Source organism: Chrysochloris asiatica, unplaced genomic scaffold, assembly GCF_000296735.1.
Source record: "Chrysochloris asiatica unplaced genomic scaffold, ChrAsi1.0 scaffold00045, whole genome shotgun sequence".
NCBI classification, from domain to species: domain Eukaryota; kingdom Metazoa; phylum Chordata; class Mammalia; order Afrosoricida; family Chrysochloridae; genus Chrysochloris; species Chrysochloris asiatica.
This window is the reverse complement of record NW_006408563.1, coordinates 3,330,303-3,345,793: the sequence shown is the minus strand read 5'-3', so window position 1 is coordinate 3,345,793 and position 15,491 is coordinate 3,330,303. Positions and strand designations below refer to the sequence as shown.

The window sequence follows — 15,491 nt, the reverse complement described above, 5'->3', positions numbered from 1 at the left end:
ACTGGAGAAGGATATCATGTTTGGTAAGGTGGAGGGTCAGAGAAAAAGAGGAAGACCCCCAGCAAGATGGATTAACAAAGTGTCAGCATCAATGGGCTCAAGCGTGGCAATAACAATGAGGTTGGCCCAAGATTGGGCAGTGTTTCGTTGTGTTGTGCATAGGGTCGCTATGAGTCAGTACCAACACGATAGCACCTAACAACAACAAACAACGTATCAGTGGAGAAATGATTGAAGTTGTCAAAGACTTCATTTGCTTTGATCAACCATCAACACTCATGGAAGCATCAGTCAAGAAATCAAATGATGTATTGCATTAGGCAAATCTGATATACAAGACCTCTTTAAAGTGTTCAAGAGCAAAGATGGCAGTGAGGACTAAGATGCACCTGATCCAAGACAGACATGGTATTTTCAATAACCTCATATGCATGTGAAAGTTGAACAGTGAATAAGAAAGACCATAGAAGAATTGATGCATTTGAGTCATGAAGTTGGAGGAGAATATTAAAAGTACCATGGACTGCCAAAAGAACAAACCAATCTATGTTGGAAGAAGTACAGCCAGAGTGTTCCTTGGAAGCTAGGATGGCCAGACTTCACCTATGATACTTTAGAAATATTATCAGGAGGGACCAGTCCCTGGAGAAGGGTATCATCTTTGGTAAAGTGGACGGTCGGAAAAAAGAGAAAGACCCCCCAATGAGATGGATTGGCACAGTGGCTGCAGCAATGGACTCAGGCGTAATAATGATTGTGAGGTTGGTGCGGGACCGGGCAGTGTTTCATTCAGTTGTATATAGGGTTGCTATGAGTCGGGGCTAACTCAATAGCACCTAACAACAACAACAACAACAACAACAATGTTTCTGTAAGCACATTGACAGATCTTTTTCCCCGAGGAGATGCTGGTGGCTTCAAACTGTTGACTTTTGGTTGGCAAGCTACTGCTTAACCATTGCACCACCAGGGCTGTTAGACACATTGTAAGGGTTGTTTTGTCAAACTTGGAGCTGAGCAGTGGAGGCCGGAGAGGTTCGAGGTAAACCTGGAGACACTAGGAAATGTGAAACCAGTTTAGGATATCCAACTCTGTCAGGTCAGAGGTCAAGTTTCAGGGTTAGTGCTGGGTGCTGCGCAGAAGACCTGACCAGCATGGTTTGTGGCAACAGCAGAATAGGGGCACCAAATAAATCAGAAGTTAAAAAACAACAACTCTTTTTTAAAATAACCCTCATAGGAAAAAGCAAAACTTAGTTGGACTTTCTCACAATTACTACATGATTTCATGTTGCTTTTATTTCAAATTACATGGGATTGAGAGGCTTAATCTTGTCAGTATTTAGAGGCTTTAACAATTTCACTGTGAACCTTGAAATGAGGTCATGAAGTATCTTTCAAATTAAGATATGACTCCTAGAAAATCCCCCTTAGTGATCTGTATTTCCTATGTAGGATAAGCACTGGATCTCAGGGTCGGTTTGAATTATAAAGTCGACGGTTCATACTCATCAGCTGCTCCTCAGAAACCCTATACAGGGTCACTATGAGTCAGAACTGGCTCCATGGCACTTCACATCAACAACAATCCATTGAGGAGACCTGGTACGGGGCTGTGGGATAGAGCACTAGACCTCAAGGTTGGTTTGAACCACCAGGTTGGCAGTTCAAACTCACCAGCCACTCCTTGGAAGGCCTCTGAGTCGCTATGAATGGGAATTGACGCAATGGCTTAACAACAGCTTCTATTGAGTCACTGTTTCCTAAACCCAAATGAAAAGCAATCAAAAAAGAGGGCAGAAAAAGAAGCAGAGAATGCCGTCCTTCTTTTGTTGACTGCTTGATTCCTTTACAAAACTAAAACCAGTCAATCCCAACTCTTAGCACCTCCTTGTGGGTCAGAGTAGAACTGTGCTCCACTGGATTTCAATGGCTCATTTTCTGGAAGTACATCACCAGGTCTTTCTTCCAAGATGCCTCTGGGGAGACTTAAGCCTCCAATCATTTGGTTAGCAGCTGAGCACATTAACATGAACAGTTTCCCTTTGGTTCCCACTTAAATTACTTTGTTGTTGTTAAGTGCCATCGAGTCGGTTCTGACCCATAGCGACCCTGTACAGGGTTTCCAAGGGTGTAAATCTTTACGGGAGTAGAAAGCCTCATCTTTCTTTACTTTAGACCCTGAAAATATGGACCAGTACCTCACTCCCTTCCCTGGTACCAGATGGTGGTTCTGCCTCTACACTTGAGCATTCTGAAGTGTGTCTCTCTTCACCTAATACACGTGGAGCCTATTATCTGGAGGGAAAAGGAAACTTGTCCTTCAATTCTCTGTTCCTCCACCTCTGAGGCTCATACTCCATCCGACCAGAAGCATATTCCTCTCTGCAGCCGTCTTAACTCTTACAACTCGCGGACAGAATTCTGGTTTAAAAGGGAGGCTGTCAGCCTTGTCATCGAGAAGCCCAAGACCGGCGCCTGTTGAGTTCAGTGAGAGGGGAACTATTCATATATATTTTCTTTTTCACCAAACAATTCATGAAAGGAAGTGGTAGCTGCTGAAAGCACTTTTTATATCCACGCTGTCTAAATATTTGTTAGATTTGTCTGCCTGAGCACAAGAACATACACTCAAATGAAGGGGTAGGGACTGAGGGAACTGTAGGGAGCCAGAAGGGGAGCCCCTGCTGTCACATGACACAAGCTCCAAGAGGGCCTGTCTGCCACAGGAGTGAGCAGACCGGGTCATGGTGTTCCTGATGACAAAGGCCACTGAGACGGAGTGAATCGGTGTGACACCCGGTGGCTGGTAGAGTCCTGTGCAAGCTGCCGGTAATGTCACAGCACTGGCGGAACACTGGGAGACAGGGGAAGGGAGAACACAGTACAGGGGGTTTGCCCTGCTCTAGTGGGAGAGACAGAGGACATTGGTGCTCCAGTGGTAGAATTCTTGTATTCCAGGAGGTAGACCTTAGTTTGGTTCTATTATCTTCCACTAGAGGCTTCCATGCTGCTATTACACTGAGTAATTTTAGCAACGCTTCCAGACAAAGACAGGCTAAGGGAAAAGAACCTAGTGATCTACTTCCAAAACCAGCCAATGAAAACCTTATGGATTACCATGGTCCAGTCCGCAACTCACCTTAGGACAACAGGACTGAGCAGCATATTGTTAAGTTGTGCATGGGCTTGCCAAGAGTTGAGGGTTGACTCAGCCACAGTTAACAACAATGGAGAGCGGGAGGCTGATGTATAAAACCCGAGTTAGTACAGGACAGATGCACAGTAAATGTGATTGGATGAGTAGATGTGTAAATTGAATGGAAACTATAACCTGAGGTATAGTGAGCTAAACACTAAGTAAAGTTTGGAAAATGATGAAGTAACTGAGTAGTTTGGCAAGCAACGCAATCTGGAGCATCTATTAAACAGCAAGATAGTAGGTCCTTAGTACCAAAACTGCCACATAGCCTCCCTGTTCTGATTGGGTGGACACCAACTCCAAACAGAGTCTTTATTCTTCCCAGAGAAGGAGCCAAGGGAAGTCATAGCCAGGGCAAGCAGGACCACTGAAGCTCATCTCTGGTTTCATGACTTCCAATTTTAATATTTCACAAGGGATGATGCCACATTCTCCAGAAAGCCACAGAAAGTCAATACAAACTCTCTCCATCATGCACATTTCAACAGCAGATAGAGAAACAAAGTCATCATTCAACATCGCTGTTTTGAGAATTGGTTGAAGCATGATTTCAAAGAGGCAACAACTCTGTGGACTGCTTAGAAACGATAGTGGTGAATCAACGATGGTGGTGTGGGCCTCGGGAAAGGGGCAGCCTGCTTCCCATGGAGTGACTGAGGTGCCGCATACAAGGAGAGATTGCAGTCATGAGAGATCCTGCCAACAAGAGCCATACAACTGAGCAAAGTGACAAAAAGAAGACCCCCACTAGCCTTCTCAGGGCCATGCAACCCACCACCAGGCCCGCCCAAAAGACCGACTCTCAGCATGAAAGTCAAATCCTTATGAAATATTTAAATATGCCAAACCCACTGCCATCAACTCCTAGCGACCCTATAAACAAAGGAGAACTGCTCCCTAGGCTTTCTGAGGGTGCCAGTCTTTACAGGGACAGACAGACTCATCTTCAGCCCACAGAGCAACTAGTGGATTCAAACAGCTGTTAGCAGCCTAATGCCTAGCCTCCAGGCTCCTCACAGATCCACAGCGGTACAGAACTCTCCATTGAGACAGAAGATGACCGCTTCTGCCAGGTACCATGCCCTACACTCATGTTTCCATTATTGGAGTCCTAAGAGAAAATACACAATGTTTATGTCATCCATAGAACATGAAAGAGATGCATAAAAATACTAAAGAAATCCAAACAAATACAGCTATGTTTGCTAGTCAAATTCATACAGAGAAAGAAGAAGAAAACTGTAAACATAGATACAGGAAGTCCGTAGATTATAAACAAGTTCCATTCCTTCGTCTTTAAGTTGAATTTGTACATTAAGTCAGAACAGTTAGGCATGGTTCACATCTAACCTCAGTTAGTCAAATATTGGTCATAGTATACAGTGTACCTTTCTATGCATAAGAATATTAAAGAAACACTTCCAAATACACTAAAATATCTTTCATGTTGTTGTTGTTAAGTGCTGTCAAGTCAGTTGCAACTCATAATGATCTTGTATAGGGCATCTGAGGAGCGGCTCGTGAACTTGAAACACCAACCTTGTGGTTCAAGCTGACCTTGTGATACAGTGCTTCTCTTTAACATTGTTGTTGTTGTTGTTAAGTGCTGTTGAGTCAGTTCCAACCCATACCTACCCCATATAGGGTTTGCAAGGAGCAGCTGGTAAGCTTAAACTGCCGACCTTGTGGTTCAAACCGACTTTGCAATCCAGTGTATTAACCCATAGCGCCACACCAGGACATAGTGCAGTAATAGTAATATTATGATGATGTGAACCACAAAGTAGCACCCGTTTGTTATTACAAACCATTGTTGTTGTAGTTAACTGCCTTTGAGTCAGTTTTCAACCCATAGCGACCCTGTCTAGGGTTTCCAAAAGCAGCTGATGAGCTTGAACTGCCAACCTTGTGGTTCAAACTGACATTGTAGTCCCGGTGCATTAACCCACAGCGCCACACCAGGACTCCATTTTTAATATAACAAGCTTTCTGGAGTTGATTTGTAACCCAGGAACTGTTTTCAAAATAACTGTATAGCAAGCTTCCAGAGCACAGTGCCCTCGCAAGGCCTTCATTGCAGAAAGTACTGAGAGACTAACTCACAGATGGGATCCACACAGTGTAAATGGAATGAAGTGGGACCTTCATGTCTGCCTCATGTATTATATGCAGTCCCTTGAGGATTAAACATTTGGCATACTAACTGAAAGTTTGGCAGTTTGAGCCCACCCAGAGGCACTCGGAAGAAAGGTTTGATGATCTGCTTTCCCAGCCTTGAAAACCCAGGGTACAGTTTTACCCTGAAACGAATGGAGTTGCCATGAGTCAGAACCAATTCAATCGCAGTTGGCTTGTTTTTTTTATATGATATTACTAAGCTATCCACATTTAAAAAGATAATCCAAAACAACTTACAGATAAAAAAAAAAAAATCTAAAATCACCAAATCTTGTGCAAGACAGAGAAAGGAGGTTTTAAATAACTTTAAAAATAACATTGGTAACTGAAACAAATGTGCTCCCTTGACCATAGTTCAAGATCAAGTTTCATTCCTGGTACCAAGTGACTTTTCGGAAACTTCTGGGGTCATTCATAAGGAGAGAAAGCCTGGATGCCCCCTACCCCTGCTCCCTGAGATGAGGAACTGAAATCAACTTTTGTGGTCAGGCCAAATTCAGCTTTTGAGAAATCCCTTATTTTAAACATCCCTATGCATGTAATTTCTTCATCTGCTTTCAGAGTTATTTTATAATTTACGTTAGAAAAACATGGGATGGATATTTACCATGCCAGAGTCCTTTAGTGAAATCATTTCACTACAACAGAAACTGCCTTGAGTGAACAATCTTAACATTGAGTGGATTTGGGTATTTATTGACTATATTATTATTATTACTTTTAACATGTCATGGAAATATGTATCTGCGCGGCTGGGCTTTCGTCTCAAGGAGTCCCTTTTCTGAACTCTATTCTCAGTGTTTGCTATACTGCTGCTATTTTCCTGACACTTTGATCATGCTCCAAACCAGGAGATGGTGCAAGTAGAGACAAATGAATGATTTTCATTGATAGGTTTGATTGTTTTTCTTCATAAAACAGAGAAGACATGATAAAACTGTTTTCTAACTCATTCAAAATAGGCCAGAGGCTATTTTATAGCCATATGCCAGAGATGCATAGAGTTTTGTTGTCGTTCCTTAAGTCCCTACGGTTGACACTTTCTTTCCAGTGGAATGCAGAATCTAGGTACTTCGGAATCTCTTTTTTCCAGGTGTCTCTTGAACTACTGGGTAGAAATCCATTGTGGGATGGGAGAGACCAAAGAAAGATCCCACCATAAATTCCCCATTCCCATTGGAGAGGGGGGCCTGTTCCTAGTCTGTGGAGAGTGTGACAATAGGGCACACTCGAGGCAGGGATGTCAGGATGGCTGTCCTAGCTCTCCAAGCAAGTTGTGCATAGAGAGTTCATTTCCTCCCAGCAAGATAATGAGGCTGCTCCAAATGGCCCACAAGAACTAGACTGCACAGCAGTGGTAAACTCTAACCTTTTCAAAATTCCTCTCAGTCCCTGGAAGACCTGCCAGCTGGCTTGGCTTTGCTGAATTGCCTCACCCTCCCACCTCCCTGGGCCACTGAAGAGGCCCATTGGTAAACAAAGCTGAGGTGCAGGCTGCCCAGTTGTCCCTGGGCACAGCCCCTACTACCAGGCTCCCAATGATGGTGTGCATAGCTCCTGAGATGTGGCACTTTCGTTGTTGTTAAGTGTTGTTGAGTTGGTTCCAACCCATAGCGACCCTGTATAGGGTTTCCAAGGTGCGACTGATGAACTTAAACTGCTGACTTTGCTGTTCAAACCGACTTTGCAGTCCAGTGCATTAACCCACAGTGCCATACCAGGACTCCAGATGGGTGGGTAGGGAGCCTCTATTGGAATTTCCTGTGGATGCTAAAGAAAGTTGCAATCTCCCCTTCCCCCACTCATTTGCATGGCATCTTTTCCAAGTCAGACATTTGCTGCTTTCCAGAAAGCTATTATCAATAAAAAGGCTAGCGGAGGGGCCTGCTCCAGGAGGCGGAGATAAAGACATCGCTGTGGGCTAAGATCAGCGTATTGACATCACCTAGTTACCTTTCTGTGCGGTCCCATAGGACACTTCCTACGGTTAAACACATGGCTTATCAAGTATTTCTGTGTCCTTTTCTTCATGCTTCGAGTGTATTATTCTCCTCATAAATCCAGCTACCTTTTCCTCACTTCTTTTTAGATCAGAGCATAAGGCAATACATTCTAATTGTATAGCATTTACATCCAGACTATTAAGGCTCATCAGTTCTTGCTGCATGTGTATCCTTGGGTCAGTGTGTGTAGGTCACGATACTTCCCTCACTCAGAGGTCTGTCTTGGCAAACGATGGCTGGTCTCCAGCACCATGAATGCCCTTTTAGTAAGACTCCACCTATAGGCATGTGGAGATACGGTGGCTGTAATCCTTTTAAGAGCTCCCACTGCTGTTCCAGCCTGCACCAGACTGTAAATGTGTGCGGCATTTAATAAGGATGCTGCCAAGGGTCCCAAGAAAGCAAGCACCAGTGCTGAGGGGAGAAACAAGGGCATCTCCACCACAAAGAACCAGAAACCTGCAAATGGCAATACACTGCTGCATTTTTCCAAACTTGCTGCCAGAGCGGCCTTTAACATCCCCACCACCCTGCTGTGATCCACCGGCTAAAAACGTTGATTGTTAATTGTCTGACCACTACAGAGCAGCTCGTTTTAATATAGCCATGACATGAATGAGACCCAAGCTCCCCTTTGCCCCTCCCCTGAGGCACCTTGGATCTTGGAGGGAAAAGGGGACACTTAGTTGGCTGTGGTACAATAGGGGCCAGTGTTGAGGTCAGCAATAAATAAGGGGTAACATTGTTTTCCCTGTTGGCAATCCGCAAGCCTTCCTTAAGGATTGAAATAACTTACATTTCTGGAGCAAGCAGCTGAGTAATTGAGAAAGAAGACTCTGTTCCTCTCTTCAACAGAGTCGATCTCTCCTCTCTCCTTCTCTATCTCTCTCTCAGACACACACATGCTTCTCTCTGTGCTCACCCCCAAATTCCTCAACTGCTGCTCTTACTCTAATATGCAGAGCAAGCCAGCTGTACCTCCCTAATTTCCATCCTGAAGAGGGCTAGACTTGTGGATGTGTGTGCATCTCTTCAAGGGCCACTCCAATGGAAACAAAAACCTAGCAAGTAGGGAGCTCGGGGCCCAAACATTTAAATAACCCATGTGACAGAGACAGCAAAGAGACACATGCTCTTCTGCTTCCCTGATGATACAGTTCTTTTACATCCAGGCTCTGAAGATTGTTCAAAGAACTTCACAAGCCCCAACGGAACCATCGAATCTCCTGGCTTCCCCGAGAAGTACCCACACAATTTGGACTGCACCTTTACCATCCTGGCCAAACCCAAGATGGAGATCATCCTTCAGTTCCTGACCTTTGACCTGGAGCATGACCCTTTGCAGGTGGGAGAGGGAGACTGCAAATACGATTGGCTAGACATCTGGGATGGCATTCCACATGGTGAGTCATGTTACTTTCACAGAAAGCCTTCTCAGTAGTTTGTGCTTTGCCTGTAATTGCTTTAGTAACAATTTAAAAAGGAGAACAAAGACTTCAAATCTCCTTAGGGTTCTTATATGGTCCGTGATGACTTTCTCTTCTCAGCCAAGGACGATTTAAAAGCAAAATAAAACAAAACAAAGAAAGCAATATCATTTCTTAGATATCATTCTTTAGAAAAGGGTAGAAAATTGAGTAGATACTTCGGTGAGGATAAACAAACCTATAGATGATGCAGTTTTATATACCAAGTTCTCACGATTGCCACAGAACGTGACTTAGTGGCCAACTCCTATACCTTGACAGAAGACTCTAGAGCTAGGCTGACTGGGCTTGAATCTCGGCTCTGTTTTTTCCAGCTGGGCAGCCTTGAGCAACTTTCTTAACCAATCTGTGTTTTATCTCTAGAAGTTAGCTGCTCTCATCATCATTATTATTACTATAATTCTTTTTAATATTAATACAGCTATAAATGTGGAAAAGGCACTACCCAAGGCCAAAAGGAACCTGTACGTTTCAGGTGGAGACCATCATTACATAAGACATTGGGCTCTGGAAGCGTAGTGGTTACGAATCGGGCTGCGAACCTTAAGGTCAGCGGTTCGAAACTACCAGCCGCTCCGCGGGAGAAAGATGAGGTTTTCTACTCCCGTAAGGATTTACACCCTCGGAAACCCTGTACAGGGTCGCTATGGGTCGGAACCGACTCGATGGCACTTAACAACAACAACAACATAGTTAATATCAGCAGGAACCAATGTTTCACTTTGTAGTGATTCTAAGTATTTTCTAAGCAAGAAAGGGAGACTAGATGTCTAAGCAAGAAGACTAACATCATTTCCTGAGGAAAGCATATGATTTAATCAGAAAACCTGATTAAATCAAACCTGAGACCCAGCTTTGCTTATTTCTTAGCTATGTGAACAAGGAAAGGTCACATGACCTCTCCAAATTTCAATTCTATACTATGATGATACTTTTCCTGTCCAACTCCCAGGGCTGGGAAAACAGAATGAGGCCATGTCAATGAACTTACTTTTTAATGGATAAGAATGACATTAGACTTGTTCTTAACACATATTTTTTTGGTTCTTTTTGTATCAAAGTATACAAAGTGATGATACTCTATTGAATGCGTTGCAGTGGTGGGAGGGGAGAAGGTATTGAATACAGACTTTGACACTTCCCTTTCCTCTGTTCTCTTTCTCTTGCATGTCCAGTTGGCCCCTTGATTGGCAAGTACTGTGGGACCAGGACACCCTCCGAACTCCGTTCTTCTACAGGGATACTCTCACTGACCTTTCACACAGACATGGCGGTGGCCAAGGATGGCTTCTCTGCACGTTTCTACCTGGTTCAGCAAGAACCACTAGAGAGTGAGTTGCCAGTTGGGACCCTCTGTCCTGTCCTTGTATCAGTGCTGTGAGGATGGACGTGTAACGAGAGTCTGACCTCTACTGAGAGAAGGAGATAGTAACGTAACTGAATTAGTAATGGTGTCAGAGTGCAAGGAATGGGAGCCACATCCTCTGTCTAGGTAGAGATGAAGAGAAAAGAAGAGTAACATTATTTCCTGAGGAAAGCATATGATTTCGTCAGAAACCCTGGATTTGAGTAGCAGCTTTGCTTATTTCTTAGCTGTGTGAACAAACAAAGGGTTGCCCATTTCTTTCTTTTTTTAAAATATACGTGTGTATACAAAGACTTAGTTATTCCCAAGGAAAGTTATCCCCATCTCAAACCTCAGTTTTTTTCATCTAAGATTAAAAGGGAAGCCCATTAGGATGATATACATCACTCACTTCTTATGCTAACCTTTTCAAAGTACAGGACCTGTTTTCTACCTCTCCAAGACTCAATGACCATTGTGACAAAACTGAGCAATTTAAAATCTCTCTCTATATATGTATTTTTGGACATTAAACATCTCTGGTCCTGGGAAAGTTTCCCTAGCTTCCTTGGACATTCATGTCATATGTCCACTAAATATGATTTTTGAGCTTCTGCTAGATGGCAGGCACTATGCAAATCACTGGGCAAGTGTGGTTGTGACCCAGTGTCATGGAACTTACATGGGACCATCGAGGTCCTGAGTCACATCTTCAAATCAGGTCCTCATGGATACAGGCTTCAGATGTCCTCGATGTCCATTTAGAATGTTGAAATGACAACTTTGGGGATTAAAGAAGTGCTTTGGCATGACTGGAGTAGGGAGGATTCTGCCTGGATTGTGGGTAGCTCGCCACATGCCTAACTACACACACAGGAGCGTGGCTGGGGTTTGTTCTGGGTATTGCTTTCCTTCTTTTTTCCTCAAAGTTCTCTTGGAGACTGAGTGACAAAAGACGCAGTATTGCAGATCGCACCAGGTTCTGCCAATGGCCTGTTCAGTCCCAGAGCTGAAGAAAAGGCTTGATACCTGAAAAAGATTGCTGGTCCTTATCAGACACAGGCACACACAAATATTGATCAGTGTCCACAGTATCCATGAGAAGGGCAGCAATATAACAAGTGGCACCAGTCTAGAGTAAGTGACTTCTGGGTTTATTTGTCCAGACAGGCGGTGCAGAGGACTAGAGAGTGACATGCAAGTGCTCATAGAGACTGTCTCTCAAAGACAGATAGTCATGCTTTGTAATGCCTGTCTTTTGTGTGAGAACTCAAGAGACAGTGATTGAAAGAAAAGTAGCAAAAGTGCCTCCTGGGGCTTTATTAATAAAGCAGGCTTCCCACGGTGTACTAGACCACCCAAATTGCCACAAGTTTCTCGCGTGTTTACCTGTTCTGCAATAATGGCGCATCTGGCTTCTGCGAGCATCCGTAGCCTGCAGCAGTAACAGTACTTGTGCTCTAGATTGTATTTTTTAATTTGTGTTGTGATTCTTAGTTACCCACAGCCTGATTTCTTTTAGGTCCAATTTAGTTTCTTTCAGGCCCAGAGGGGTTGTCAAGCTTTATGACTTGGTATAGTTGCTTTGAAAACGTGAGTGTATAATTAGATCTTTAAGATGAAGGAATACCTGCAAAGACTTGTCCCTAGAAGGGAGCAGTGTTCTGTGGGCCCTAGGAGTTTGAGATTGAGAGGTCTAACTCTGCCCATCACCATCTCCATTCCCCAGACCTTCAGTGTAATGCCCCTCTGGGAATGGAGTCTGGCCGAATTGCTAATGAACAGATCAGTGCATCATCTACCTACTCAGATGGGAGGTGGGCTCCTCAACAAAGCCGGCTTCATGGTGATGACAATGGATGGACGCCCAACTTGGATTCCAACAAGGAGTATCTCCAGGTATTAATTTAGATATCAGAGGATGTGTGTATTGATGGAGCAGGGAACTGGTTTCTCAGCTAGAGTGGAAGAAGAGCACAAAGAAGACAAACGCATGGTGTATAACAATTCCTGGACTCATTCATTCATTCATTCATTCATTCATTCATTTAAAAACCAAACAAACAATATGTGTGCCATATACAAATATGCTGTGCAAAATGCTGGGATGGAAGAATGATTACACCCATCTGCCCTTGTGGAGATTACCAGGCATTGGAGAAATTGTTTGGCCAGGAGATGCTGTTTGTCCTATCGCTATAGACAACCAAAGAACACTCTATAAACAGTCTCTGATCTTCTTTGCCCATTCTTGGCATAAGGGGGCATCAGAGATTGGCTGGGTAGGAGAAGCATTTTCCTAGGGGCAGGCTTGTTGGAGTGCCATCTGAGCATGGCAGTTCTTCCTGGTCCTTGCTATTTAAGGAAAACCTTACTAGGAAGGTCTTTTGCACATAGCTGTCAGAAAAACACATGGGAAAATGTCACTACCAAGAATGGAAGTCAAGTTGCCCAGATACTTTCCAGCATCTTTTCGGACTAGTGTTTGCTTCCTTCTGAATAAGACTTGCAGTTTGTGTTGGGTAAACTTCCTTTGCACTACAGACTGGTCCAGTTCTCTTCCCCTGGGAAGAAGTAAATAGGGGAAGAGCAAGCTGTTCGTTCCAAACTAGAGTAGCTACTGGTTTTATAGCACATGAAAGACAGCCTCATACCCCACTGACAAGTCTGTCCAAGCTCTGATGTGACATGGTGACTGACCTCTTCTTTAAAATGGACATCACAGGTCAGAAAACAGGAAAGAGAGAAAGACCACTTAGAAACTTCTGAGCATCTACAGAGGTTCTAATAGCACAGTCCTAAGGCTATTCATCTGTACCTCCCCCAAATCCTCCTCATCCTGTACATTTTCCAGAAAGTTCTCCTCTGTAATCGGGAGTACAGAGCTCACTGAGACATTCCACTGATTGCGTTCCTCTTCATGCACTTTTTCTTATTATACTAAGTTCTACCTGTTTCTCATGCATAAATAAGGTATTACATCTTCTCAAAGCTAAATAATGCTGAGCCGCATAGTAAGTAGACAGCAAGTATTTGCTGAATTGAATGTTACCAGTATCCTCTGGCTAAATTTTGGTCAAATTTTTAAGAAGCACTATGGTCAGCAAAGGAATGACATCCAGCAATTTCCAAATGGGTTTGGCAGGGTAGAGGAGGGTGTACCTCAAAATGTTGGCCATTCTCTTCATAGAGCAAAAGGTCAAGACTTGGTGCATATGCCTAATTGCTTGGGCAGACTCTGCTTGCCCTCTGACCCCTTAATGACCTGAACAACTAAAAATACAATAGAGTGAGGCTTGGAGGAGGGGTAAAAACCATGAGCTGTGTGGCTTTTGCAACTAGAGGATCATACATGAATTGGACTGGATTGAAGTGGAGTGGAGTGGATTGGATTTAGTCATTGTTCCTTGAAATCAGCATCTACTTTCACAATCCAGAGCAGGTCACAGTTTAGTAAGAAGAAAGCATAGTTGTAGTTGGTCAGTGATCACTCTGAGATAAAACTTAATACTGTCTGCTCAGATTTGCAAAAAAAAAAAAAGAAAAAGAAATCCAATTACACATTCAAGGTTTCCAATTTAGCATTAAATAAATTGAGTTTAATTGTTCAATAGAATCACAAATGGAGACTAATTACAAATACATACGAGTGAATCGCAGGCATAGATTGTGAGCTGAGTATTCCAGTTGTGCCCTTTGCAGAAAAAGCACGATGCTCACTTACCTCTCTCCCTCAGGTGGACCTGCGCTTTCTGACCATGCTCACAGCCATTGCCACGCAGGGAGCAATTTCCAGGGAGACCCAGAATGGGTACTATGTCAAATCCTACAAGCTAGAAGTCAGCACCAACGGTGAAGACTGGATGATGTACCGGCATGGCAAAAACCACAAGGTAAATCCACTTCCCCACCTCAAAGGCATGCTGAACCGGTGCACAGGGGTGGGGCCAGAGGAGCTTTAACTCAGCTCCACAAGAAAGAGGAGGCCCTGTTTGGTGAGGCTCAAATAATTGATGGAGGCAAAGGAGATGCTTGCCCTGCAAATATTCTTTCTTATGCTAAACTGATTGGAAAACACCATTTCTCCGACAGCCTGGCTGCTGTTGCCTCTCGCATGGCATTGAGAGAGAGCTTGCAGTGTGTTCTCTGACTACTAATGAAGGAGAAAATGCTTTCCCAGCCTGCGTCGCCCCATACAGGATTCATTGAGCGTTTATGGCCTGAGTCCCTTCCCCATGCTGGGCAAACAATCACAAAACCACATGAAGCTGCAGTTCAGGAGTTACCGAGGTCTAGAAATGAAAGGGCACAAATCCTCAGAGGGAATCACAGTGTCCCTGAGAAGACAGAGGACAATAAATAATGAGGAGAACTTCTGTGTGTCAGGGAGATGGGATCTGGCAATCACGCTTGGCAGCGAGGCATTGAACGCTCCCTGCTGGTGCCTTCAGTGTCTGCTGCTCCCAGAGGTGTGGTCCGTGTGGGTGATGTGGGTGTGTGTTGTACATATGGATGAATGTCTGGCTTTCTCAGCTTTCTGAAGACACCTGGCATTCTGACAGTGAGCAGACCTCTGACTGGGGCCGGCAGTGTGCTGGTTGTAAAGTACCCTTAGCTTGTTGTTAAGTGCTGTGGAGTCAGTTCTGACTCACAGTGACCCTGTGTATTGTTTCCAAGGAGCAGCTCGTGGGTTTGAACCACAGACCTTGCGGTTAGTAGTCCAGTGTTTATCCTATAGCGCTATACCAGGACTCCACCCTCAGCTTGTGGGGAGCTTATTGGAAACAGCAGAAGTTCTCACCTGGGTGAGGAGAACATCATGGCACGTGGATTCCCAGGCACCACACATCCTTCTGGGAAGAGCATTGGAAACAGAGGGGAGAGAAGTCACTCCTCGGTGTCACCGATCTACCTACCAAGACCCTGGTTGGCCATGGTGCGAATTACCAAGAAGGGAGCATGTGGCCAAGCCGGGCGCCTCCAGAGCTTCTGTCACTGCCCTTAACCAGCTTGCTCCTGGTGCAGCTGGAGACTGTGGACCCAGAAAATCCTCACTGACAGGGCTGGCACTATTCCACTCAGGGAACCATGAGTTTTGAAGAGTAGGGTTTTGTTTTGTTTTCATTAAAGTCACCATAGTAACCTGGCACGATTCATCTGAAAGTCAGGCTTTTAGATATTACCAGGTACTGAAGAAAGAATAAACAAAAACAAAAACAAAAAACACCCATTCTGCAGATGAAGAAAATGAAGTGCTCAACAATTAGAACCCCTCC

General features: G+C 44.2%; 1 protein-coding gene across 7 annotated transcripts in view; it reads left to right on the top strand.

Moving 5' to 3' along the window:
- The window catches only part of NRP2 (neuropilin 2), a 146,900-nt gene that overhangs the window by 45,009 nt on the left and 86,400 nt on the right, over nucleotides 1-15,491 (top strand). For all 7 annotated transcript variants that reach the window (XM_006861949.1, XM_006861950.1, XM_006861951.1 and 4 more), the window contains 4 exons: nucleotides 8,556-8,786; nucleotides 10,046-10,201; nucleotides 11,945-12,114; nucleotides 13,953-14,108. In XM_006861949.1, the coding sequence (XP_006862011.1) occupies nucleotides 8,556-8,786; nucleotides 10,046-10,201; nucleotides 11,945-12,114; nucleotides 13,953-14,108 (713 nt within the window). The remainder of the gene's footprint in view (nucleotides 1-8,555; nucleotides 8,787-10,045; nucleotides 10,202-11,944; nucleotides 12,115-13,952; nucleotides 14,109-15,491) is intronic.